The 24,621-nt window shown below is 39.8% G+C and overlaps 7 protein-coding genes and 1 non-coding gene across 8 annotated transcripts; 5 read left to right on the plus strand and 3 right to left on the minus strand.

Annotated features, from left to right (window-relative positions):
• Nucleotides 1-3,961: 3,961 nt before the first annotated feature.
• Nucleotides 3,962-6,022, minus strand: ATC70_000091 (uncharacterized protein; the record flags this gene model as incomplete). Its single annotated transcript, XM_064819513.1, has 1 exon — nucleotides 3,962-6,022. One exon carries the CDS (start codon nucleotides 6,020-6,022, stop codon nucleotides 3,962-3,964), a length of 2,061 nt encoding a protein of 686 aa, XP_064679720.1.
• Nucleotides 6,023-6,594: 572 nt separating this feature from the next.
• ATC70_000092 (uncharacterized protein) lies at nucleotides 6,595-8,401 on the plus strand (the record flags this gene model as incomplete). Its single annotated transcript, XM_064819514.1, has 6 exons — nucleotides 6,595-6,661; nucleotides 6,718-6,770; nucleotides 6,833-6,975; nucleotides 7,050-7,673; nucleotides 7,736-8,137; nucleotides 8,191-8,401. 6 exons carry the CDS (start codon nucleotides 6,595-6,597, stop codon nucleotides 8,399-8,401), a joined length of 1,500 nt encoding a protein of 499 aa, XP_064679721.1.
• A 119-nt stretch (nucleotides 8,402-8,520) lies between these two features.
• On the plus strand, nucleotides 8,521-10,397 carry ATC70_000093 (uncharacterized protein; the record flags this gene model as incomplete). The annotated part of the gene is made up of 3 exons (XM_064819515.1): nucleotides 8,521-8,531; nucleotides 8,591-8,695; nucleotides 8,747-10,397. The coding sequence occupies 3 exons, from the start codon at nucleotides 8,521-8,523 to the stop codon at nucleotides 10,395-10,397; spliced, it is 1,767 nt and encodes a 588-aa protein (XP_064679722.1).
• A 63-nt stretch (nucleotides 10,398-10,460) lies between these two features.
• On the minus strand, nucleotides 10,461-14,296 carry POM1_1 (serine/threonine protein kinase, CMGC, dual-specificity; the record flags this gene model as incomplete). The annotated part of the gene is made up of 5 exons (XM_064819516.1): nucleotides 10,461-10,681; nucleotides 10,745-11,057; nucleotides 11,115-11,956; nucleotides 12,018-12,564; nucleotides 12,623-14,296. The coding sequence occupies 5 exons, from the start codon at nucleotides 14,294-14,296 to the stop codon at nucleotides 10,461-10,463; spliced, it is 3,597 nt and encodes a 1,198-aa protein (XP_064679723.1).
• A 5,034-nt stretch (nucleotides 14,297-19,330) lies between these two features.
• ATC70_000095 lies at nucleotides 19,331-19,401 on the plus strand. The gene has a single exon. It is a non-coding gene; the product is annotated as a tRNA-Gly (tRNA).
• A 1,685-nt stretch (nucleotides 19,402-21,086) lies between these two features.
• On the plus strand, nucleotides 21,087-21,696 carry ATC70_000096 (uncharacterized protein; the record flags this gene model as incomplete). The annotated part of the gene is made up of 3 exons (XM_064819517.1): nucleotides 21,087-21,190; nucleotides 21,249-21,330; nucleotides 21,394-21,696. 3 exons carry the CDS (start codon nucleotides 21,087-21,089, stop codon nucleotides 21,694-21,696), a joined length of 489 nt encoding a protein of 162 aa, XP_064679724.1.
• Nucleotides 21,697-22,349: 653 nt separating this feature from the next.
• Nucleotides 22,350-23,046, plus strand: ATC70_000097 (uncharacterized protein; the record flags this gene model as incomplete). The annotated part of the gene is made up of 2 exons (XM_064819518.1): nucleotides 22,350-22,938; nucleotides 23,003-23,046. 2 exons carry the CDS (start codon nucleotides 22,350-22,352, stop codon nucleotides 23,044-23,046), a joined length of 633 nt encoding a protein of 210 aa, XP_064679725.1.
• A 64-nt stretch (nucleotides 23,047-23,110) lies between these two features.
• Nucleotides 23,111-24,603, minus strand: ATC70_000098 (uncharacterized protein; the record flags this gene model as incomplete). The annotated part of the gene is made up of 4 exons (XM_064819519.1): nucleotides 23,111-23,236; nucleotides 23,324-24,262; nucleotides 24,348-24,425; nucleotides 24,487-24,603. 4 exons carry the CDS (start codon nucleotides 24,601-24,603, stop codon nucleotides 23,111-23,113), a joined length of 1,260 nt encoding a protein of 419 aa, XP_064679726.1.
• Between the last annotated feature and the right edge of the window lie 18 nt (nucleotides 24,604-24,621).

Below are 24,621 nucleotides of genomic sequence, written 5' to 3' on the forward strand. Positions count from 1 at the left end.
TAGACTCTCATCCAAAGTACTCTGATTTATCCTTTCTATAAGGATAATTAATATCGATCTAGTAGCATGTATCCGATAGGTACAGTCTCCTTAGTCTATATTAATAGTACATATCAGAGTGTATATCGCTAAGCATACATCTTTAACATGTATCTGGATATATGGCATGTCTATAACATATCGTATGCATGTCTATAGCATGTCTCATATATAGTACAAGTCTGTAGTACATAAAGTATCTGTAGCTAGTATCACGGATATAAGCATGTGTCTTATAGCGTGGATCATGAAGTGCACATCTGAAGCAACAAGCTCATATTGCATTAACCTTGGTGCTTATCCAGATATGGTAAACATCCGTAGTCAATGTCGGAATACAAGTATAAGTCTATAGCGCCATCCATGTCCGTGGTGCCATCTATAGCCTATATCTTATATAGTATGAATTTTATAGTACTAGCGTATCTGAAGTCCATATCTTCTTATAGTATAAATCTGTATCGTACATCTAATCCAGTGTACATACAGCTTATATCTAAATCTGGTAACTGGATGAACTATCGGAATGCAGATCATAGTGGATGTATTTGTTGCATACAAGCATGCATCTTAGGCTACATTCACTTTCTCCTCAAGCCACCTTTTACAGTGTAGCAGCATAGATGATGTTTATCGTATCACATCACATCTATGTTTACAAGTCCAGTCAATTGTGTGTGCACAGGTGCCTCAGAAACTACAATACATTCAATCTCCCCAATATCAAGATATCGAGATACACCTACACTACATGAAACATATCGACTTAGGTGGCCTCGCAACAAGCTATACCAACAATCCATAAGGCCCCAGTGGCCTGCTATTTATATACCATCTCAACGTAGTAGTCATTGACCAGGGATCTACCATATTTAAGCAAGCTAGATGCGCTGTAATAAAGAAGCTCTTTGCTTTCGTTTTAGATACAGTTGACAACTGATTATTATCATCGACTTATTATTACGAATTCATCAGTATTCCACAATTTCGGTGAGACTAACTCATGTAAATTTTGATGCGTTATTATGTTGTCGGTAAGCCTGCTAATGGTAATGGAAATGAGAAAGCGAATATGCTATTTAAACACTAAAACTTTACATTTTGGCTTCGCTACGGTAAAACCACCTTTAAAATCGCTGTTATCAAGTATTGGGCTAGATGCTTGAATACTATTTTGGTATTGCACCTTCGCCTCCCTATGATAAAATCCTTATATAAATTAATGCTAACAAAAGTTGGATTAAATGCTTGATTGTCATGGCCATTCACCTTCGTTTGACTACGGTATAACCCCCTCAAGGCCAATGATACCAACAAGTGTTGCCTTGAAACAACATATCACGCAATCCATAGCCAAATAGCAAACAAGAAATCACTTGATCAGATACGCCATGTCCTGGGAAGAAGAGCCTTTAATCTCTGATTAACTACGATGGCGCTTTTGTGTTCATATTTTCCAGTATCCGATATATGAAACCTCCGTGGTGCTATACCATACCATGGCCTAGAGCTTACCTTGATAGTAGTTGGATGCACGTTTATACAGTACAACTCCAAAAGAATTCACTCTGAATTGGCTAGTCAGCAACTAGCAATACTTATATTACCGGAATAATCTAAAGAACCTTCTGCCATTACATTTTAACTAAATTATTTTCCGTTATTGGGAATAGTCAAGTCGATCAAATCAATTTCAAACTTTTCAATTCATTACATTCTTACCCATGAAAATGTGATATATTTAAAAAAAAACCACAATTTGACAATATTAAGATTTTCTCACCATATATAAGGGTTCAATGTTAGTTAAATGTCAGACGTGAGACCATCAGCGTCTTTATATAAAGAAGTGTGGCCCAGACGTGAGCTTTCGGCGTCAGTATAAAAGAAGAAAGCACCCCCCTTTTTTTTTCATTGTCAGGTGTCAGGTACACACAGACTTTGTGTGTGACTTTTTTTAATTTAGTGTAAATATCAACTTAGTTTGCAAAACAATAAAGATCATTTTATATCTCAATTCTATTCTTTTATATACATTTATCTAAGTCTACTCTAAAACTATACCTATACACACGACACAGGTGCACACAGACTTTGTTAGTAACTTTTATAGTTAATATGAATATCAAAAATAATAAAGGTTATTTTTTTCTCACTTATACTTGCAGTGAAATCAGGTTTAAATAGATTTCACAAAAAAAATAAAGCAAAGGTTAAATACAATAGAAATCAACTGTATTTTATTTTGTGTATAAAATGAACTGAAGATCCTGGAATTGAGTAAAAAAAAAGAAGAGTATTTATACATTTGCATCTAGCTTGTAGGATTAGTGATGATAGAGAGCAATAGGTGCTGCTATTGCGATATCTGGCAAATGTTGTTGATGTTTGATTTAAAGTGGTAATCAATGCAAGAGCACTGGCCATAAGGGTCGATTTGAGTAACCTTGATGGGCTTGGGTGTGCTATCGTCATAGCATGATTTAATGTAACCTTGATGGTTTAAAGTGTGATGTTTGTTATTGAAGTATGGAATCCTTTATCTGGGATATTGTGCAACTATGGCAGCAGGGCATAGTTGTCATATTTGAATATGCTTGTTATTGATTTGATTCTTTTTGGATAAAGATCCCATCACTTATTACGACCATCATGGGTGTGATTGAATACACTGTGATCAGGAGTGATTCATTCACACGATGTGCGATATAAGCATGTATCTTTACTTTAGTATTTTTAAATGGGTTTTTGATGTACATTTGAGCGCTTTCGTTAATAGATCCAAATAGCATGAATTTGAATGAGTGCTATTTGATGAACTTTGGTTTTCAATTAAGTTGCGTTTGGGTGGCTATTTCATTACAATTATAATAAGAAAAGACTTATTTGAATAAGATCAGACGCAAAAACTAAAGATTTATTGATGAAGACAAGAGTTATTCTACTTATACTAAGTTCTGAATGCCAAAGTAGCAATTTATCTTGTACAACGCTTATCACATTTGGTGAAACTCAGCATTTAGATAGCTGAGATGCACTTCAATTATCATAGCTTGTCCATGTTATTGCACAACACAGACATATCCACCCATCAAGAATACCTTAATCTTTATAGACAGTTGTAGCCCTTCTGACACCATATTTATATTTTAAGTGTCTTGTTATGGGCTATTTATGTTATATTCAGAATGCTTGAAAAAGTTAAATGTGTTTAGATTGGCACTGATATGTATTGTTTGCGGCTGTAAATATCATTTAGAGGGATGGAGTGTTTAAGGTGGTGAACTAAAATAAGAGGAATGTTGATTTGTGGCTAGTCTTGGATTGTGATGTACTGAAAGTGCATGCTTCTACTGTAGGGTGAGGAGGTGAATCCAAATTGCGAGCTGTCAACAAGTCTCGTCCATCAACTTGACCATGGTTACCTCTTCAAGCCTATCAATATAAACAAGACTTTCAGTAACCGACAAGACTCAAGGCTGACTTTATTTAACAGGAAATAAACTATATGTTTTTTTTATCGTATCAGCAGTCGTAGTGGTTGTTACAGTCTCTGCTTAAAAGCAAAGAATTCACCATCAAAATAATTTGTTTTAGGCAAATATAGTGAGTACAGTACTACAACACCATTGCTCACACGACTGATATATTTTTTTTTCACACACGAAGCCAATGACCCTTAAGCGGATTTGGCTGTGCTAAACGTTTAATGCCTACATCATGTATAAACGGCACAAATGGCATCAATAGCATTTGCAAAACTTTCTCTACTGCACAGCAATAACATCATGTTGCATGATGTCCATTATACAGATGACAACATATAATAATAGCAGAAATGTTTCAATGTTGCAAATTTAGCAAAGGTAAACTTTTTATTTTTATTTCAATAAAATCAACACAAGTGACAAGAAAACTATCTTTATACCAACGAGCTTGAAGCTTGATCGTAGTAAAGAGGGACAGTAGAGTTCAAGATTTGAGACAAATTCTTTGCCATTTGCATGATAGAGCGGGTATTTTCATCAGGACTTGCCAAGAAATCGCGTAAAGACCAGCTGGGAGCTTGGCCAATTTTGAGATCCAAGTTTTCAGCAAACCTGTCAACCCAAGCTTCCTTGTATAAAGAGACCTTGTACAATGCACGATGAGGATCCACCAAAGTCAAATCAACAGGCAGTTCATAATCTGTACGCTCCACGCGATTCATGTTCCATATTTCATCATGACAGATTTCAATAATGTATCCCTTGTAGCTATAGAGCCATTTTGTCTTTTGCGTCACTAATTGAGGTTTGTAATCGTTGGAGGTGATCATGACAAGACGGTTGTCGCTACTGACACGAAGGCCATGTGAGAACTTTTCATGAGGGGAATTGGCATCGTCGTTAGGCAGTCGACGGGCATACTGCAACTTGAGGTCCCAACTGTAATGACTTTCGATATCCAGAGCGCTGATATCCACCATATCCACACAATCTGTCACAGTGCTCCATAAACGTCTTTGGCCGCTATCCGTAAAGGAGATTTGCATTGTTGTATCCCACATCTCGCCTCGTGGAGGGCCCCTTATTCCAGGTATACGAGGAGGAGCTGCATTTGGATATTGCTGAGCATTGATCACAAAGGAGGTGCGAGGATTATCAGAGAATTCCACAGCATCAGGATCCGTTGTCAAGAATTCAAATAATCCACTCAAGCCTTGCAAAGACTTGCTGATACAGGGCGCCAATTCAGAACGGAATTTAGCTTTGCGAAACATTTGATCACTAACGTATTCAATGGTTAAAAATTCCTTCTTGTCTTTGTAGTTGAGAAGAGAGATCTGGCCAAATCGAATCTTCATGCGAATCACCCAGTCGTTCAAGCGAATGCTTTCCAAAGCGGCAGCCAGTTGCTCTTCAATCAGACTTTCATTTCTCGAATTCAACGTCCTTGCTCTGTCTGACAACTGTTCCGTTTGTGCGGTTTCATTGAAAGCAATGAGGTCATCTTGATCCACTCTGTTCATGACACCAGTAGCCACAGATTTCAAAAGCCTTTGCACTTGAAGTTGCTGCCTCTCCTCCTCTGGATCATGGTACTTGTACAGGAGAAATCCCTTTGGCAAAGTCTGAAATTCCAGCAGAGTTTGTGCCGAGGGTTGCTCGAACAATCGCAAGACGCCGCCCATTGGTTTACGGCAGGAACGCAGGTACCAGTTACGCACACGCACAGCAGCATCCTTGAGAGCATTTTCATTATCACTAGCAAGACGGATCAAGTTTCCTTGCTCTTCGTACCAGAGGTAGGTTTTGCAGTCGGCACGGATTTGGTTAAAGTAAGAGTTGTTTTCACCCGATAATCGCAGCATTGGGAGCGATTTATCAGGTAACGGAAATATTGCATGATAATTTTGGGCCACCACAGGTAAGCCTTGATATCTCTTTTCCTCTTCCAATTTAGCCTGTCTTCTCTCTTGACGACGTCTTTCTTTTTCTGTTAATTCACGTTCAGGCTTTCCCCATTTCTTTGATTTGCGTTGTGAGCGTGTCTCGTTTTCAAGCAGGTTTTGCACAATGCCATCCAGATAGCGCTTGGTTTTGGCAATAGCGTCAGCATCACCCCAGATATCCACTTGATTGTACTTTTCATTGTATTCGATAAATGAGCCAGTCTGTTGTTGGATGGAAGTTATACGTGCTTTACGAGTACCCAGCACATCTTTGGGATTGACATGCGTAGGTAAGACCCAATGATCATCTGCGTTGTGATGGTTGCTGCCTGCACTTACTGTCGTATCAGCATAGGATTGCGCAGGTCTTGGTGTGTTGTATTTGGAAGCGGTGTCGTAAGGAGCATCAATTTCGATGAGTGTTGAGCCTGCAGAAGCATTGTTGTTGTAGCTGGGATTACCGAGCGAGGGGTCCTTCCAGTTGTTATCGTCGTCAGAAGAGTCATCGTCTTCAAGGTTGTTGTATGGTATTTCTGGTACAATAGACATCTTTTCTGATAAAGTAAAAGAGAGAGAGAGAGAGAGCGAAGAGTAAAAAATAGGGGACCACAAAGCAGCCTATTTATATGATTTATTTCCAGACAAACATCCATGTGTGTGCACCAAGAAGCTTTATTTATCATTTTTTGACTGGTGAATATATCCAAATATCAAGTAGAGCACCTGCTGCCTGTGATAAGATGAGAGCATTGCCTCTATGGCAACAGGAAAGGAGCTGATCACGATGACATTTGACTGTATTTGATGGCATTACTGTCGACATTGCTCTTTTTTGAAATGACAGCAATGAATATCAAAGATGCTCATTGTGAGCATTCGAGTACGCTTACTCAAAATACAATATCACTCATAGTCGCTAGAAACCCTTTTTCTAAGCAACAGCTTGAGCATTTGTGTTGAACCATGTTTTGCATGTCAAAAGATCAGAGACCATACGCTTGTAGTCACAAATCCTGCGGCTTAGCGTGGTGATAGAGAAGTGGAAGAGCACTTGGTGATGCTAATTCAAATCACTTTTTCAACCAACGCGTATATATCCACATACCTTTGAGTTTTGAAAGATGAGTTTCTTATACACAACACCAGACGAGAACTTTGGTACTGTTGCCGAATGCAATGGATCTTTAGGTAAAAGCAACTCTAAAGATCAACAAAATATCAATGGCTGATACTGTATTCTGTAGTTCATGTCGACAGTGAGAATAGCCCTGCTCTGCGAGAACTGCAGACCAACAATGTATGTTTTGTTCACGTTTGGATACATGTATACAGGCATGCTCATAGTTAGGTTGCAATTAGACACCTCTATACCCTTCTATCCAGTTTGAAAATTTGACACCATCTGAAGCCGACTTTGTCAGCTCACCACCCGCGCAAGATAACCTTTATGTGTCTTGCTGCAATGATATCAAGAGCCATTTCATGAAGCAAATGGAAGAAAAGTAAAATCGAGAGCGAGAGAGATAGCACTGGATTTGACATACGAACTTTGATTCTCATCTATCAATCTGTGTAGGCTGCCACTCATAGAGTCAACACCTATTTACAAGCACGGCAAAGATATATACGAGTATGTGCACAACAGATTCCTCAAATCCCACGATACACTTCTACAGCACGATATTTTCCAAGCAAAGAAGGATGCAGGCCTCTTTAAATGCATTGCTTGGCACCCCCACCAAGAAACGTTGGCTGTTGCACACGACGACAACCAAGTCTACATTTACGAAAAGAAACAGGAGGAAGATGCATGGACTTGTCTCGTTTTATCGCACCCAAAAATGAAGCAAATTACATGTCTGGAATGGAAATCAAAGGCATCTGGTACACTGGCTATTGCCTGCAAAGATGGTGTGTGTGTTTGGACATTGGAAAAGACGACATGCGCTGAGCAACAACCTCGATATCACCCTGCTGCTACTATGCGATTCATGTCACATCCTGGAGAAGAAGACATCAGTTCATTAGCTTGGGATCCTACACCTGGAAGTCATCTTTTGGCCGTGGTTTCAGCTGTTTCCAGCACACTGGTCATTTATGACTTGATGCTGAACAGAACAACTCCCTTAAAGAGACTTGGCAGTGGCAACATCATTGTGCGCTGGAGTCCCAACGGCGAATGGTTATTCCAAGGAGGATCGTAAGCTGCCCATCCCCACACAAGCATCCACCAAGCAATGTACTGACTCTGATATAATATAGAAGCGGCTCCAATTCTCGTGTGTGGGATACCAGAACTTGGGCATTTCACAAAATCACCAACCCTGCTGGATTATGGATTCAAGCTGCATGCTGGCTACCCGATAGTCGCACATTGCTCTACTCCATGTGTGGTAAAAGCGATGTTCATGCCGTACATCTGTCTGGCGATATCGTGAAAACTGGCCTCATCAACCGACAGATATTCTCGGCAGCATCCAATACAGTAACAACAGACTCTGGCGCAACACAACAAGTGGGAGGCGTCATTCGGGACATGTCTATTGACAAGAGAAATGGCCAACGACTAGCCATTGTCTTTGAAAACACACATCTGATCGCCTTGTACTCTGTCAAGCAAGTGTCACTTCTCAGTCTACTTGAGGAGCCCATGCTGTTCCCAATGTAAGTATCTCTTTTCACGAGCCAATGTGTCATACTAAACATGGCTGTATTAGCGGTTATATTCGTGGATGCAGCGTCTCTTTGAACGGAAATACCCCATTGAGCGTATCTTGTTTGCCAGAAAATACCAAGCCCTTGAGCCTCTCATTCTCTTGTACACACAAAGATGGTGCATTGCTGGCCGTTACCTGGAACACTGGTTTAATATCATTTGTTACACACACTTTTTTGACTGATGAGGAAATTAGAAAGCGTTTTATGTGATTGTTTAAATTAGCGAATAAAGTATATAATAAACTATTTAAAATCATGAAAACAAACAAGCTGCTTTTATTTTATTTTTTTTTTTTTTTTATTTTTTTTTTTTACACGCCACACTCAATATGAGCGAAGGGTAAAAATAGCCTATATGATAATGCATAGCGTAATGGATCTAACATGATGGCATGGTAGATTAAGTCAGGATGATTTCAGAAAACTGCTAGCGACTCCACGACGACCTGATTACGATGGCAACAACTCGAGTGCACAGTTTAAAGCACCTGCTCCTAAAATACCGTAAGTTTGCTACACCAGCGACTCATGTATGAAACTAACAGCAAGCACCAGAAGAGGCACAGGCGCAATCTTTGCTCAGCCTCGTTCAATGAGGAAGAAGCCTTTCAAAAAGAACGTTAGCAAAGACGACCAAGCGGAAAAGGACGCCAACGAACAGCAAGAAAAGACAGCATATCGCGATAGAGCTGCTGAGAGACGCAAGCAAGACGAGTCTAAAACAACGTCAGAAGATCAATTGACAACTGAAGAGCTTTTGCAACGAACCCAAAGAGAGGCAGGCCAAGAGTTGGACGCAAGACAGCTGTACGAGCAGTCGAAATTCCTAGGCGGCGATGTGGATCACACGCATCTTGTCAAAGGCCTCGACTTTGCCTTGCTGAAAAAAGTGAGAACAGACCTTGGAAAGCAACCTGCCAGCAACAACCCGACGAAAGAAAAAGAAGAAGAGCATGCTGAAGCCTCGCAAGCCATGGATGTGGATAATGACCTGGATCAAGTGTTGGACAAGTTTGAACGCGGAGAAAAGATTGCAGACGACGCTGACAGTGGCGAAACAGAGATGGAGGATGTATCTATGGAGAAGCACAACAAACCCAAGTTCCACACATTGATGGCCAAAAACATCTTTGAACATATTCAGCATCAAGTCCACCCTGAAGATCAGTCTCGTGTTGAGTTGTTTGAGCCTGGAAGAATGGCATTTGTGTTTGAATTGGCCGATGAAGTGGGTCATTACTCGGACGCTTTTGCTATCCCCACTGCCATGATTCGAAGCAAAGCAGATATTGCTGCTAAACTAGCACGGATGGGCTGGTCAGAGGAATCACAGGCAGAGTCAAGCTTAGTGATTGAAAAGATCTCGCAAGTCATGAATCGCATTCGATACGGTGGTGGTGGTCCTACTGCTGGTCATGCGGAAAGTGCCAAGAGACCTGTGATATCAGCAGCAACAGCAGCGAGGATAACCAAGGAGCCAGTGGCTATGGTGGAAGATGGATTTGTGGGCGACATCTTTGCTGATGTGGGCCGTGATTATGAATTGGATGAGAGCTCACATACACAGACAAACGACGAAGCAAAGGGCGACTATTTCAAAGGACTTGTCGCGGATCAAGATGAAGAAAAAGACCAAGAAATGACAGAGGCTAGCAATGATGCTGTCAATGCATTGCTGTCACAGGCAACAGCAGGCAAACGTACACAAGATATGCCAGAAGAACAGCAGCCAAACGACGCTAAAAAAGATACAGCTACCCATAAGCGAAAATACAATCACATTGAAATGGATGCGGATGCAGCAGATATCGACATGTTTGGCTTGAGTTCATCTGCTTTACCCACCTCATTCGAAGAGCACACAACCGCATATCAATCGGATGACGACGACAAGGAGGATATAGCCACACACAAAGATAAATCATCGGCGGCGGCTGTGACGCAAATGATGGATCAAGGCACAAATAAAAACAAGAAGGCTCAATTGACAAGATGGGATTTCGATACAGAAGATGAATGGCAAAACTACAAAGACAATATCGAAATTCATCCTAAAAGTGCATTTCAATACGGCGTCAAATTGGGTGACGGCAGAAAGCGAAATAGGGAGAGAAAAGGAATGAATGATAAGCAACGGCTGGATCGAGATTACCAACAAGTGAAAAATATCATGTCAAAAAAATACGGCAAATCACTGGATTCTTAAAAGCGCGCGCATGTGTGTGTATGTTGTAATATTTACAAAGAATAAAAAAGTGAAGCTAACATGCTAGCGAGGTATACTATGTTTTTTTGTAGATTTCAGCATCCAGGGATGCTTTAATGCTTCGTCAGGCTTGAGACGTTGTTCAGGATCCCAGTGCAGGCATTTGTTGATAAAGTCCAAAAAGTTTTCATCCGTTGTCTTGAGTGCATGCTCTAATGTCTTTGTGCCTGGTCTTCTTTTTCTGCCTTTGGAATTGGGCTGTATTCGTGGGTTCCCTTGTGAATCTATAGCCAAATGCGAAAAAAAAAATAAGCACTAGTGCGTATGCCATGTTACAAGTGGCTTACCAAAAAATAGCTTCCTACGAGTACTCTTTTCTATAATGTAAGGTTCAGGCACATCTTGAATTTCCATGATACAGGCCAATTGTTCTTGCTCATTTTCACCTGGGAACAAGGGATAGCCTGTGTGTAGCTCGGCTAATATACATCCAACGCTCCACATGTCGATGGCCATGCTGTAACTCATGCCCATGATCACTTCAGGTGAGCGATAGAATCGACTTTGAATGTAAGTGTACACTTTCTCGCTCTCTAGACATGAACTGCCAAAATCAATGACTTTGATGGTGCTTTTTGTTGGATGCTTTAGCAAAATGTTCTATTGAGTGCACAAGACGTCAGTAATACAGCCCCATCATACACACGAGAATGTTACCTCTGGCTTCAAGTCACAATGAATCAGCTTGTGCTTTTGTAGCAGTGTCAATGAATTCAGCAGCTGCATAGCAAATCGTCTAATCAAACCCATACTGAATCCTTGGAACCCATTGCTCTTGATAAACTCGTACAAATTGATGGAAAGACATTCAAATGCAATGCACAGATGATTTCTAAACATGAAATGGCTCGTCATTCTCACATTGTTGTGTTTGTCCTCTGGATCCCAAGCAATCAGTTCCTCCAAAATCTTGACTTCGACAAGCGCCTGCGCATGAAATCGTTTCTTGTTACGAATAATCTTGACTGCCACAGTTTGGCCTGAACGATGGTCGAAACACTTGAGAACTTGCCCAAAGGAGCCTTTGCCCATCAACTCCAATACTTCATATCGGTAGTCCAAGTGATCTCGGATCTGAATCAAATAGTCACCGCGTTCATCGTCGTAACCATAGTTACAGAAGCTTTGGCTGGGACTGGCAGGCCGTTTCTTTGCATGGTGTCCTACAAAGTAGATGTTTTCATAGTTTTGCATCTCTTGCTTTTCGTAGGACGTCAAGTTGAATTGGTACAGTTTTTGTGCTGCTTCAGGCGACATGGCCACTCGCATCATGACTTTGGGATGTTCTCCTCCTAGCAGTTTCTTGACAACAGGGTCATCGCTGTGATTGCCTGTGGTAGAGGTGCCTCTGCCTCGCAATATGATCTCGGATGTTTGTCCTTCTATCGTCTTTGTTGTCGCCTTTTCCTTTTCCATTTGCGTTGTCCATGATTTGCTCTCATCCACGAGTCCTTGTAGCCTCTCTTGTAGTGTAGATACTTTTCTCTTTGACGCTGGTACTAATAGATCAGCATGAGTAAAAAGGAGGGGGAGGGGGGGAAATGATCAGTGTTACTGTACCTGATGTCATGGACTTGGAGGATATTGAGCTGGCTAAACCGCCCGCCTGTTTCCCATGATTCGTCGTTGTGCTGGACGAGATCGGTGTAGTCGCTGATGTGGATGTGGATGTGGACGTTGACGTGTTTTTGCGCAACGTATTGTCATCTGTGCTCTTGTTGGAGCGACTTGATTGCAGTTTTGGCGTGCTCGATACGATAGAAGTTGATTTTGGTTTTCGAAGCTGTCTGTGCTGCTGTTGTTGCTTTATTCTTGAGGTCATCGATATGTTTTTGCTCGTCTTGTGTTGATAATCATCGTCTGAATTGTCTGCTGTTTGTCTTGCAGCAACAGCAAGTCTTTGTTTTGTCGTGGATGTGGATGTTGTTGCTGATGCTGCCCCTGTGGCTGTATGGCTGCTATTTGCTGGAAGTGGAATACGAGTGGGCGTCTTTGCAACAGTGCGAGTATGCTTGTGTACAGAGGGAATGTTCAGTGGCTCAACCTTCATAGGCGGTAGTGATAATGGTGCGATGGAAGGCTGTGAAGCAAGATTTCCAGGCAGTGTCTAGTTTTAACAAGCATTGATTAAGATACTCCCTTTTTAATTACATGAATGCCTTTACCTTTCCCCTTTTTCGTCTGACGACAGTGGTGGTATGAGGCTTCGACACAGTAGACGTTTCTTTTGGTTTTCTAATGTTACTATTACTGCTGCTACTGCTGCTGCTTGATGCACTGTTAACATTGGATGATGTCGTGATGCTCAGTTTTACTTTTCTCCTGTGCGACGCTTGTTCAGAACTATTACTGCTTTCCGCTCGATGCGATCTTGCATTGAGTGTAGAGGATGTCTTTTTTATGCTGTTCATATAATCGTCCACGGACTTGATTTCATTGTCATCCTTCTTGTCAATCTGATTTTGTTGTTTCAAGGCTACATGATTTTGTCTTTGACGCTGCTGTAAGGATGCCAATGTGCTCAATTTTCTGGATCTGGTTGTTGTAGCAGTAACATCTGTGCTTTTCTTTTGCTGATCAATTAATGAGGATGATGATGAAGATGACAAGGATGGTGAGATAGACGCTGCTGCTGCTGCTGCTGCTGCTGCTGCTGCTGCTGCTTGTGATTGACTCAAATGGCTTCGAGGTGCTTTTCTTAGATGTATAGATGATGTTGAAACACGTGGTGTTGTACTCGCACTGATTCTCGGCGATTCGATTTTGGGCGCTGTTGCACTTGAGATGGAAGATCGTGTGCCAGTAATGCTAGAAAGCTCGTCCCGTTTGTTTTTCCAATCGTTTGATGTTGGTATCGTCTTTCGATGGCTGTTCAGTAACGTGGAGGAAGAAGAAGACGAACAAGGCGATGAAGGTGGGTGTGCAAGATCTGCCAATGAGAAGGATGATGTCGATTTCTTTGAAAAGGATGGCTCACTAGGCTGTGGATGTGGCGCTTTTGAAGAGAGAAGTGTGTTGGTATCTAGATTTTTGTAGTGCGCATCCTTTTCAAACATGTTGCGCAATCGAAGGTAGGAGGCTGAAGGGCTCTTTTCCCCACTTTCGATTTGGCTGGTTGATTTGGTGGGTGTAGCTACAGGAGAGGTTGAGGATGCAACTATGGCATAGTTTTGATCGAGAGCAGCATCTGAATTGTAGTAAGCTGTAGTTGGGATGCGTTGGGTGCTACTACTACTGCTATTGTTGCTGTCTAACAATTGCTTCCACTTGTCCATATCGTCGTTCTTTTTCTTGGATGGAGACGGCGAAGATAGATCTTGAGACGTTGCATCCAGTTTCTGGTTTCTTAGTCGATAGCTTGCCAATCGCTTTGCAGATGCGGCAATCAAGCCTTCCAAGTCTTCCAGTGTAGCATCGCCCAAATCAACCTTCTGAGCAGCACCGCCACTGCCATTAGAAGCTTGTCGGCTTCGAGGAGGTGTCGATGAGGATGATGATGGTGAGGATGAATTAGAGACTGGGTATACATGATTGTCTTCTGTGAGTGTAAGTCGACGAGATGAAGTTGTTACTAGATCCTTTCGACGTTGGTTCCAATTTGCCGTCTCTGTTACTTGCTCTTCTAGTTCTTTCAATTGACGCATTCGCTCTGCCTGCATCTGCTTTCTTTTGGCAGCATATGAGGATTGAACCTTGTTCCATGGTTCCTGGGACAATGATAAAGATGAAGTCAAAGTGGAGAGTGCAACCTTTGGCTGTTGTTGTGAGGATGTGGTTGTGGTTGTGGTTGTGGTTCCTGAATCAAAATCAGTCTCGACGTAAAATTTTTGTGAAGACATGATTCACGATGTGGTATATTTTGGTGTATATAAAAGATGAAGAAAAAAATGTTCAATTATAAAAGTAAGCCCTATTATTTTTTAACGAGTTTAAAGGACCAATTTAGAATATCAATTAAATACAAAACTAACTTACCTTCTTGAATTGATTTGCTACTACTTTTTGGTATATGGAATAAAAGGTATTTATGAAAGGTTCATATCTCCACAATTGAATCAAAAGTGTTTTGTTTGCAAACGGGAAACGATGAACAAAGAGGTATCAGAAAAAAGAAGAGTGAAAAAAAAAAAAAAAGCAAAAAGGAAAAAGGAGAAGATACCTTGAAAAAAAAAGGCACTACACTACTTTGGCAAGAGAATAGCCAACACGGGCTTTCAAAAGAGCACGCTTTTCAACAACAAAAAAAAAGTGCAACCAACATTTTGCCCAATCAAATGGGATTTGCAAGGAAAAAGTAAAGGAGATCATAATGCCGAACAATCAAAAATACATTCGCATGGTTGCATTGCGTGATGTAGGTTCACGTTGGCTTGTGTGTCTACTTTTCAATATCTACAGGACTTCTAAATAAAGATATTAGGATCCAAAGTGGCTGTGAATAAATATACTGCAGCTCAAGCTAGTAGGGGAAATCATTAGACTCTTGCTTTCATTCATACCACGTATTTTGCGTGTGGAACAACGTGAACATGGATCAGTTTGTCCTGTTAGCAATGTTGATAGACATTGTCGACAAGCAAGTGTTTAGTCTGTCATCTGTTGAATGCTGGTGATTGTTTTGTGTGTACAATACATTAATGTTTTGTATCAATAGACACGAACGTATGTTCCAAAGTATAGTAGATATAAGCTATATTGAGTACTGATTTCATTGCAGTAACTCTTCCCAGCTTACCTGATTTATTTCCAGTTGTCTGTATTGCTTCTATACTAGGTTATTTACGCCAACATTCTCGACAACTCCAAGCGAGTTCACAGTAAACTGATGAGATGTTTGACAATTCAACACCTCATAGGCCCCATCGTAAAGTTTACAAACAAGAATTTCTCAAAATGTGATAGTCAATGACGTGAGTTGCAACAACTTCGTCGCTTTTCCATACGAGAAATCTATCATACCACTAATCGACTTGGTTTGGAGTCAAAGTTATCCTTTCAAAGCATATCAGCCTGTTGCCGATTGGGATTTGCAAAGATTGTTTGTTGATATAGCTTTACAAGGCACTATCGCGATATGGCTTAATTTTCAAATGGACTGTCGAAACATTGAAAAAAATTTGCAGAGGAATGGAATCTCTTATTTTAGACAAGATGAAGTATGAAATACAATTCAATGCACATCATTTTCGTAAAGAAAACCTCGAAAAGCGTGCTGCTGCCATTTATGAAGCTGATGCGTTACTCCCAAATGTTTTTGGTTTTTTTCAGATAGTACGGTAAACCAAACCGCTGGTCCAGCACCTGATGAGGACAAGCAGTAATCACTGTATAATATCTAGAAGCACGTGTGTGCTATCAAGTATCTAGCTATCGTCACTCCCGGTGGCATAACGAGTAGCACGATGGATCCAGTCGTCGGTATCAGGTGTGGCAAGGTTATATCCACATAGGAGGAAACAGTGGAAAAATTACAGAGATACTTGCACATGTTGTATGATGACAGTGATAAGTATGGTATCTATGGCGGCCCTCCCTATAAACATCCGAGCTCTTGTACTGTTCATTTTCTTCAAGTCCACAGATCCGCTGGAAATCTGCTGTTATCGAAGCGTAACCAAAATACGCGCTGTAGTTGGCCGGAAGTTGGTTGAGGTAATCAGAAATTTTACCGTTTCCAAATACAAGTATGCAACAAAGACTATTAGTAATGGTCCATCAACGGTCTATATTTTGTCGGCCATTTTTAAAAACATGCTGCATTGTGCTTGTCAAGGAGGTTATCCCACATTTACAAAACTCGAAGTTTCTCCACCTACTCTTGAAGAATAAATACAAAACATGCGATCTAAGAAGATTAAAGATGAAGATATTGATATGCGAGTTTACTGTTCTGTGTTGATGTTTTTGGTCGATTGTTGTAAAGCCTGGAGAATGCCTTTTTGCAATTCAATGTATTTACGTTATAATTTGATAGTAGTGCCACAGAGTTTCTTTTGCTTGCGTATAAGCTCTTGTTAAGAAGGAGCATCAGGTATAATAACCCTAGGGTCAGGAGAAGGGTCTCTCTCATGTCGCTCGATGTCAACAGGATCTACACATGATAAATATGCAGAGATTGCTATCAAGCTTATACCTTGTCTGCTGCTGCGATAATTCAACGCTAAACTTATTCTTGGTCTGGCATAATACCTCAGAAGGCTTCTCAGGCTCAATATCCATCAATGTATGTTTCTCTTTTTGGTGTAAGGTGCTGGGAGTGCTGGACGATGCCTTCTGTCTTTGGCAATGGTGTCTTTTATTCTTTTCTGTTCTTCTTGGTATTAATGCTTTCCAGAGAAATACAGCTATTTTAACCAGCTACTTTTACCATAACCTGTGTTTTAAGGCCACACTTCATACGAAAAATCTTAATAAATGTTGTAAATGGTATAGGAAAGAAAAGTCTGATGGAAATGCGTGAGAATGAATGTAGGTGTATTTCAGTAAGAATCAGATGGGGCGAATCAATTATGGGTGAATGCCTACTGCCATTTATATGTTTCATTTACGGATTGCTTACACACACATCTAGAATAGTGTTTCATGCTAAATGATAGTTATTTCGGATAAAGATGATCAGTCTAAATATCTTGAGTTGCTCTTGGAAACACTAATTACTTATATTTCTTATTTACTATCTTTTGACATACGAAGAATAGTTAATTGGAGCTTAGCTTATGTGAATATCATGGTAATCATTTACATGCTGATAAAGTTTATCTACATATTTTTTTTTATATCGTCATCTGAATTTCATGATGAGGGAAGAAAAAGACTGAATAGATTTAAGGGGAAAAGTTATGAGGGGAGGGGGGGAGAGCAAAGATAATTGAAAAAAATACTAAGGTATATACAAATCGAACTATAATTCCAAAATTAAGTGAGCTAGAGAACGAGCAATAGATGCGTTAACATTCACTGTGGCAAAATGCACCTGGTCAAAAATGGAACGCCTGGTAGCGAAGACTTGATAAACGGTAAGTTCTGGAACGGTTGGTGTGGAATACATCCACTCTGATCTGCATTCCGACAGTTCATCTAGTTACCTGATTTAGCTATAAAGTATCCAAATATGTATCAAGTACGTTAGATGCTCCAAACTCGAACTGTATGCTACGCTATTTCTGTTGATTGGCACGGCAGTGTATTGTTTTGTCAATAATCTCTTTCAGTTATTGATTGCAAACAAAATGATGTCTCGGCGCGACCTCCAATTGATACTCTGCGGTGCTGGTTTCGCGAAATGTGTAGCGAAACGTGTGGAAGATCTTGCAATAATAGTTGGTCCCGAGACTAAACCAAGTAATTAAAGCTATTTAAGTTGCTGATGTGTTTGCAATAACTTTGATGTAGACAGTATCTCAGCGATAAGATGTATATATATAAAGTTATATACCCAAAAGATTTAATCGTAAGAAAGTTCAATTTATTTCCAATGTGCTGTATAGATCAAAATATAAGGTCAAAATAAAAAAAATGTAAGAGTAACCGGTTTCAACACCAGTTCAGGAACAGTAGTCTGATAGGCTCAGAGTTCAGATATCGTCGCTTTTTGAAATCAGCACCACCACAAAATCCTTTTACCATCGTAACACATTGTCAGGATTGAAGAAGAGTATTCTGACAGTGATTTAGATCTGCAGGATATCATTGACAGGCTAAACACAAACAAGAATAAGAAGCTCAGGTTTAAACCTAGAGCGCCAGCTACCAGGAACATCAAACAGCGATTAACCTGGATAGCACACAACATTACACAAACTATATTGGATAAAACCAATAATATCCAAATCTAATAGTAATAAAGACACCTTTTTATCCATTCAACTAAAAGGCTATAACATCTTCCTGCACACTCTTCATATCTACTTCCGTATATATCTCGATCAGATCTAAGATTGCATATACTATCTTTATATATAAGCATCTGACAACATCATGATAAATATCAAGCTCTCTATAATGATTACCTTGGTAGTTGGTAATCAAGATATAAGTATTGTTGTGTGGAAAGGAAGACTGTAAGAACTATCCCAATAATTATGAGAGATGAATTTAAGGGTTCTTTAGGTTTGTTCGTACTAGATTGGCACTAGTAACTAAACTCCAGATTAGAATAAGAAGAAAAAAATGGATAATGTTTATTAAGATGCAATTCAAAATACTATTTATATATGCCATTGTTCTACTGTTATTCTCCTGTCAGGCTCAATTCAGATCCGAATGTCAGTGCCCTGATCAAATGTAACCCCAAATTGGATTGCTTTCAATTTAATGTCAATTTCATGTACCCGCGTTCTTGAGTCGATCCCATTGTTTAAAATGGTAATACCCCAATTCCATTGTTGTAATTCCACTTGAATCTTGCATCGATTCGACATCAATTGGTTTGCATCATCTATCCTGAGTCAAAGTCCAGAGTCAAACCTACATTTCAAAATAGTAATACTTGGCTATTAGCGCGCAACCTCATTTAGATCCCTGACTAATTCATCGATTCAACAATATCGGCTCCAAATATTGATTAGGTTTTCGGCTAAACTTGACAAGAAGCACCACGATTAAACGAATATGTAACAACAACAAAATAGAAGCGACACCAATTGAGTAAGCACCAACATTGATTAGCAATACACCAAATAGAGTCCACATCGACTAGAATAACAGTATAAACGCACCATCAAGAGATAACATTAGATATAGTAGATAAGGTAGAGAATTATACCTTGAATCCACCACCTTGAGCCTTTCCCATATACGGAATATTGCTTTTTTAGGAAATCGAGATAAAGCCAAGTAATCAAAATAAAAATACACACGTATCAATCATAGAAGCGCGGATAGTTTAAAGGTAGAATCTTGCCCTTCCAAGGCAAGGGTCGGGGTTCGATTCCCCGTCCGCGCACAAAATTTCATTTTTTGTCTCTTCGATTGATTAACGTGAGACGTTATAAATTCTTTGAAGAATATCCCCTTTATTTTTCTGTCATTATAAAATACTGTGTATCACATTTTTAGGTATCGCTTACATTGCACTTTGTCCACAGCACAATTTTAACTCTGAAATGCCGCACATCAAACGAGCACAAATTAAATGCCCAGATCAGCGCTGCAACACCTTCCGTTTCTTGTATCCAAAAAGGACAACCATATATCAAACCTTGCATCTTAAATCCATGAAATACAATTACATAACCAACTCATATGAAACTATACACATTGACCCTTGTAAATTAAGTGAGCTATTCCTCGTTCATTGAAAGATATTAGTACAAAAATATTATCAAATCTCAATTCAATCCTATGTTAACCAGGACATTATTACAGACATAAAGAATAGCAAAATAGTATAAAAAGCATAAATCTCAAAATCAATTAATAAAACTATCTTATACTTTACCACTATTTTCAATACATATCTTTTATAAAGCTCATTGGCTGTTATATTTACTTCTTTTCTTATACTTAACATCTGTTACTTGTAAGATACTTTGAATTCTTTATATGTTTCCCATATTATAAGCGATTCATTGTAAACCCTTTTATATACATCTCTGTATTACTTTCTATTTTCTACTTTTTCTTCTGTTTATTTGTTTATTCTAGTTGGATAACTATAAACCTGATGCTCATTTGATAGTTAGATCTGCTTTGGCTAGTTTACCATCTCTTTTCAAACTCTTTTGTCAAAACTATACACACTACTACCGACTCGCCTGTAACAGCAGCAAATATTAGAATGGTGTGGACAACACAGAACAAAAAGCAATGAGATATATCCTTACGATGCGTAAGTTTAAAGTATTAGTATTACTAATGGTTCTCTGTCGTCGACTTGCTCGATCGACTCATGTATCGTTGTTCTCAAATCACCATCGGATCATCCAATCTTTTTTTTTTTTTTTTTTTTTTTTTTTAGTAGACAGTGAGAAAATTACATTGTCTTAGGTATATGACATACCAGTACTCTGCGGATCTGGTATGAGCGTGACCTTGTACGCCAGCAATCTTGGAACAAAGTAGCAATAGATTCCCTTTGATCAAGAAACGCATATCCACAGCAGATTCGACTGCAGTCCCAATTGTTTGCACACAAAGTTTGACGTTAAATATGCCATGCAATGTTGTCTTGAAATAACATTTGAAGAGTAGTGAAACGCATGCTGCTTTTTCTTATCCCATTCACAAATAAGTTGACTACCGAGTCGCTTTCATCAATCAATAATCACAAATATGTCTGTCATCTACAAACAAAAGACATCCCAAGCAGCATTTTTTTTTTTTGAAAAGAATCAAGTATCAATAAAGGTTTGTTATCATCAGCAGATCGAGACAAGGAAAATCATTTCTTTGTGAAAGAGCAAAAGGAGCTCGTTTTCAAACAATCTTGATGCAGTTTTCTAAAGGCATCCTACATAAAGTGCTTTTGTAAACATGCTGAGGGGATGTAAACACGCAAATCAAGGAGAAGATCACAAAAGAGGGGGGAAAGAAGAGAAAGGAGCATATAAATACACTGTCTGTCTTTAGCACTTACAACAACTTGCATCCTTTCTTCTTGAAACACATTGTAAAAAGAAAAAAAAGAAAATGAGTCAACAACATTACATTTCCTGGGCTGTAGTACTTTTTCTTGCCATTCAATTTGGCGCCATGTCAGTGATAGCAGTGATTGGATGTGCTGCAGAGGCAAAGTAAAGTATACTCAAAATCTAAATCCTATCGCTGTAGAGAAATGCTAATTTACCATAGTTTCCAGGCTTGTAAATCAATCGAGGAAAGTCTTTTACATGGATGTGGACCAGTTGACTATGCTTGTCAATGTAATGCTCAGGTATAGCTATATCCCAAATCATATCCTCCACCCACAGTGGCGCTGATGTATGATGTACTGTAGAAACTCATTCGCCAATGTTACGATCTCTGCCCTGAATACAGTGTAGATGCAAACGAACAAGCTCGAGTTGCAACTGGTATCTGTGCTGCTGTTCCTACACCTTCCATTGCACCATTGCCCTCTGGCCCTCTTGTTCCTAGCCAAGCATCTGCAACTTGGGCTGCACCAACCACAGCGGGATCAACAACAGCACCTTCTGCTAGCCAATCAGTCAAATCTTCATTTGGTAATCGTGTGCTTCCTGTTGGTCAGTTCGCCGTTGTGATCACCATGGTGGCCATTGCATTGACTGTCTACCTTTAAATTATCTACCATATACACTCTAATGTATATATACATATATGTATCTCCAGCATCACTGTAATAAAGATACTCCTTTTCATACATAATGTAAAGCCATGTTTCCAACGAGTGTATGCAGCAGCATATACAAGGATAAGATCGAAATATCCTTCTCTCTCCTTCTTCTCCCAGTCATCATGAATCAGATGTAAATACAAGCGATGTAGCCCCTTTTTCATTCAAACAGCACCATAGGCTGATTCAAAGCGATATCAAGTCATGGTATAGACATTTTTTTTGCATGGGACCTACGATAAAAAAAGTGTGTTGTATTCTGTATGTCATACAAAGAGCACCGGTATTGTTTCATTAATGCATTTGTTATTACATCACATGATGGGCATACCATTTTTAATGGGACCTTTTGGCCCAGAAGACACTACTACAAGTTAGAGAAGATTCCCATAAACAGATGCTAGTGATATGAGAGTTTGTGGGGGGTGAGGGGATTCCACGTATACAAAATCATGAGATAATGTTTTACTTGGTAAATTGTATAACGGAAGAGTAACAAACCTTAATTCATCATGGATACGTATAAAAGACTCAATGATGGGAAGCCCTCTATTCAGTCAACCCTTCTTCTTTTTCCTTTTTTCTTTCTTTCTTCCTGAATGGACACGGCTACTGCTGAAATTGTTATCTTTGCCCCATCTTCAATGACCAAACAAATTACACCATCTATTATTCACACCTCACATCCATTGCGCAAAGGCTCTGTTTCATTTGACTTGCCACCAGAACAGCAGCACCAGCAGCCGCAAGAAGAAGAGCTGCTATCGCCATGCATCACATCGCCCATCATTGATATCAATGCGCAACCAGTGCCAGATACCATGCTGGTTGCTCTTGTGGATCGCGGCTCAGAAATGAGAGACCTTGTGCGCTTTAATAAGCCATTCTTCTCTACCATGGCAAATCATCTGGATACAAAATGGTCAAAATTTGAAAACACATTGTACTGCGAAAGAAGTGTTATGTCTGATTCAGAGTGGCTGAAACGTATTTCAAAAGCACTACAAAACGCACCCTCCATACTGGATCAATTCAAGGATCTAGTAGGCTTTATATCAGATTACGATCAAGACTCTTCCTCCTCCTCTGATGAGCAACAACAAGAATTCTCTCGCGTTGACTTGATCCCCATCCGATCGAAATTAGACAGACTATCTCGAGAAACCTACCCTCAATTTTACATCAACTGTCGAGAAAGCATGCAAAACGAACAGGCATACGACGCCTTTATTCATGTGCTAAATGACGCTAGTTTATCTGATCAAGCATGGCTCTTCCAGATCCATCAGATTTTGAAAGATCACAGTAATTTACTAAAGCAATTACAAGAGATTGTTGCTTATGAGACAGAACAAGATGTTTATTGAGTTGAACTTGTTGACAATAAAATGATATGCGTTCCATCAAAATCAGCAATGTGGGTGCTCACTAACCAATATACCACCTTTTTGAAATTGTGCCGACTCTCGCTAGCTTCTGGGAATTCCTATTCATATGTGAAAGATGACGTTATAATGTGGCATTTTACATACAAGAAAAAAAAAAAAACCCCCCCACGCCCTGTGATGTTTACCTCTTGTAATACACCAAGTGGTAGCTTGGTATCGTCACTGGCATACAGCAGCTCCAGAATCCTGCCAGCTGTTCTTGCAAATGCTTGGTCTGGTATAATGACTTGAAAGAGACGTTTCAACCTTTCAATTTGATTGGATTGTTCTGCTTTCCGTTTGGCCATGTCTTGTTGTATATCTTTGTAAAACTGCTCCAATTCAGCTTCACATTCCTTTACTGCTTCATCAGACGCTCGAAAGTCTGGCCGACTCGACGCTTTTTGTAGTTTTTCTATCACGTCGAAAAGTTCTCTGTATCGGGCAATGGTCTCTGAAAGCGACACATTGCTGGTTTCTTGTTGACCTCGATCTTGATCTGCCTCCGCCTCTGCCTCTGCCTGTGCTTGTTGTTCATGTTCTGCCTGCAGTCTCCGCTCTGCCATTTCTTCCTTTCTCTGTTGAATCTTCTTTTTAAAGTCGTCAATCTGCTTCAACAAACCCTGCTCATACTCGCCGATTTCAGCAGGTGTAGGGTTCTTTTCAGACTCGAGTCTTTTTTCAGTTTCCAGGTTCCTCTTTTGTAACTCGATCAGTATGTCTGTCTTTTCAGCTAAACGCCTATCCTCATAAGCCAACAGTTGCTCTAGCCTTGCTCTTTCGTTATCCAACTTTCTTAGTTCCTGCATTTGTTGAGGCGTGAATGGATGCGCTTGATTTGGCCTTGATTTCGACTTTGATTTTTTGGCTGCATTTTCAGTTTCTGTATTCTTGATCATTCGAGTCAGTTCATCTAGGTTATTTTGTTTCTCTGCTTTCTTGGCGATGAGTCGTTCTTCTTCCAGCTCGAGGTCCTCAATCGCCTTCTCTGAGTCTTGTATCAAAATGTCCAGTTCCGCATCAATAGTTTTACCAATTTCAGTTTGCGCAATTGAAATGTCGTTTTCAGTGACAAGTTCATATGGCTAAAAAAAAAAAAAAAAAAAAAAAAAAAACAAGGAAATAAATACAAATCGAGCCAAGACCGCATACAGATCTGTATAGACTCACTCTGTCAAATAAAGCTAATTGAGTCTGGCGCGAGAACTCTGCAGTTTCGTTGTCCAAGCTTTTGATAGTTGTGTCGAGCTATGTTCATCAGGTGTATCAGAATAGGATCCTCATCTGGCTGAAAAAAAAAGGGACTCACTATGTTGAGAATGTTGCTTAAGCTCTGAGTGGATGCTTCAAGGTCTTCTACCGATGAATGAGGTCTTTTGAACGTATCATTGCTATCTGTTTTGGGTCTTTTTGGATAGGTGGACATTTTTTAAAAGAGATAAAG

This window comes from Mucor velutinosus (genome assembly GCF_035048745.1).
Source record: "Mucor velutinosus strain NIH1002 chromosome Unknown tig00000034, whole genome shotgun sequence".
In the NCBI taxonomy this organism is placed as follows: domain Eukaryota; kingdom Fungi; phylum Mucoromycota; class Mucoromycetes; order Mucorales; family Mucoraceae; genus Mucor; species Mucor velutinosus.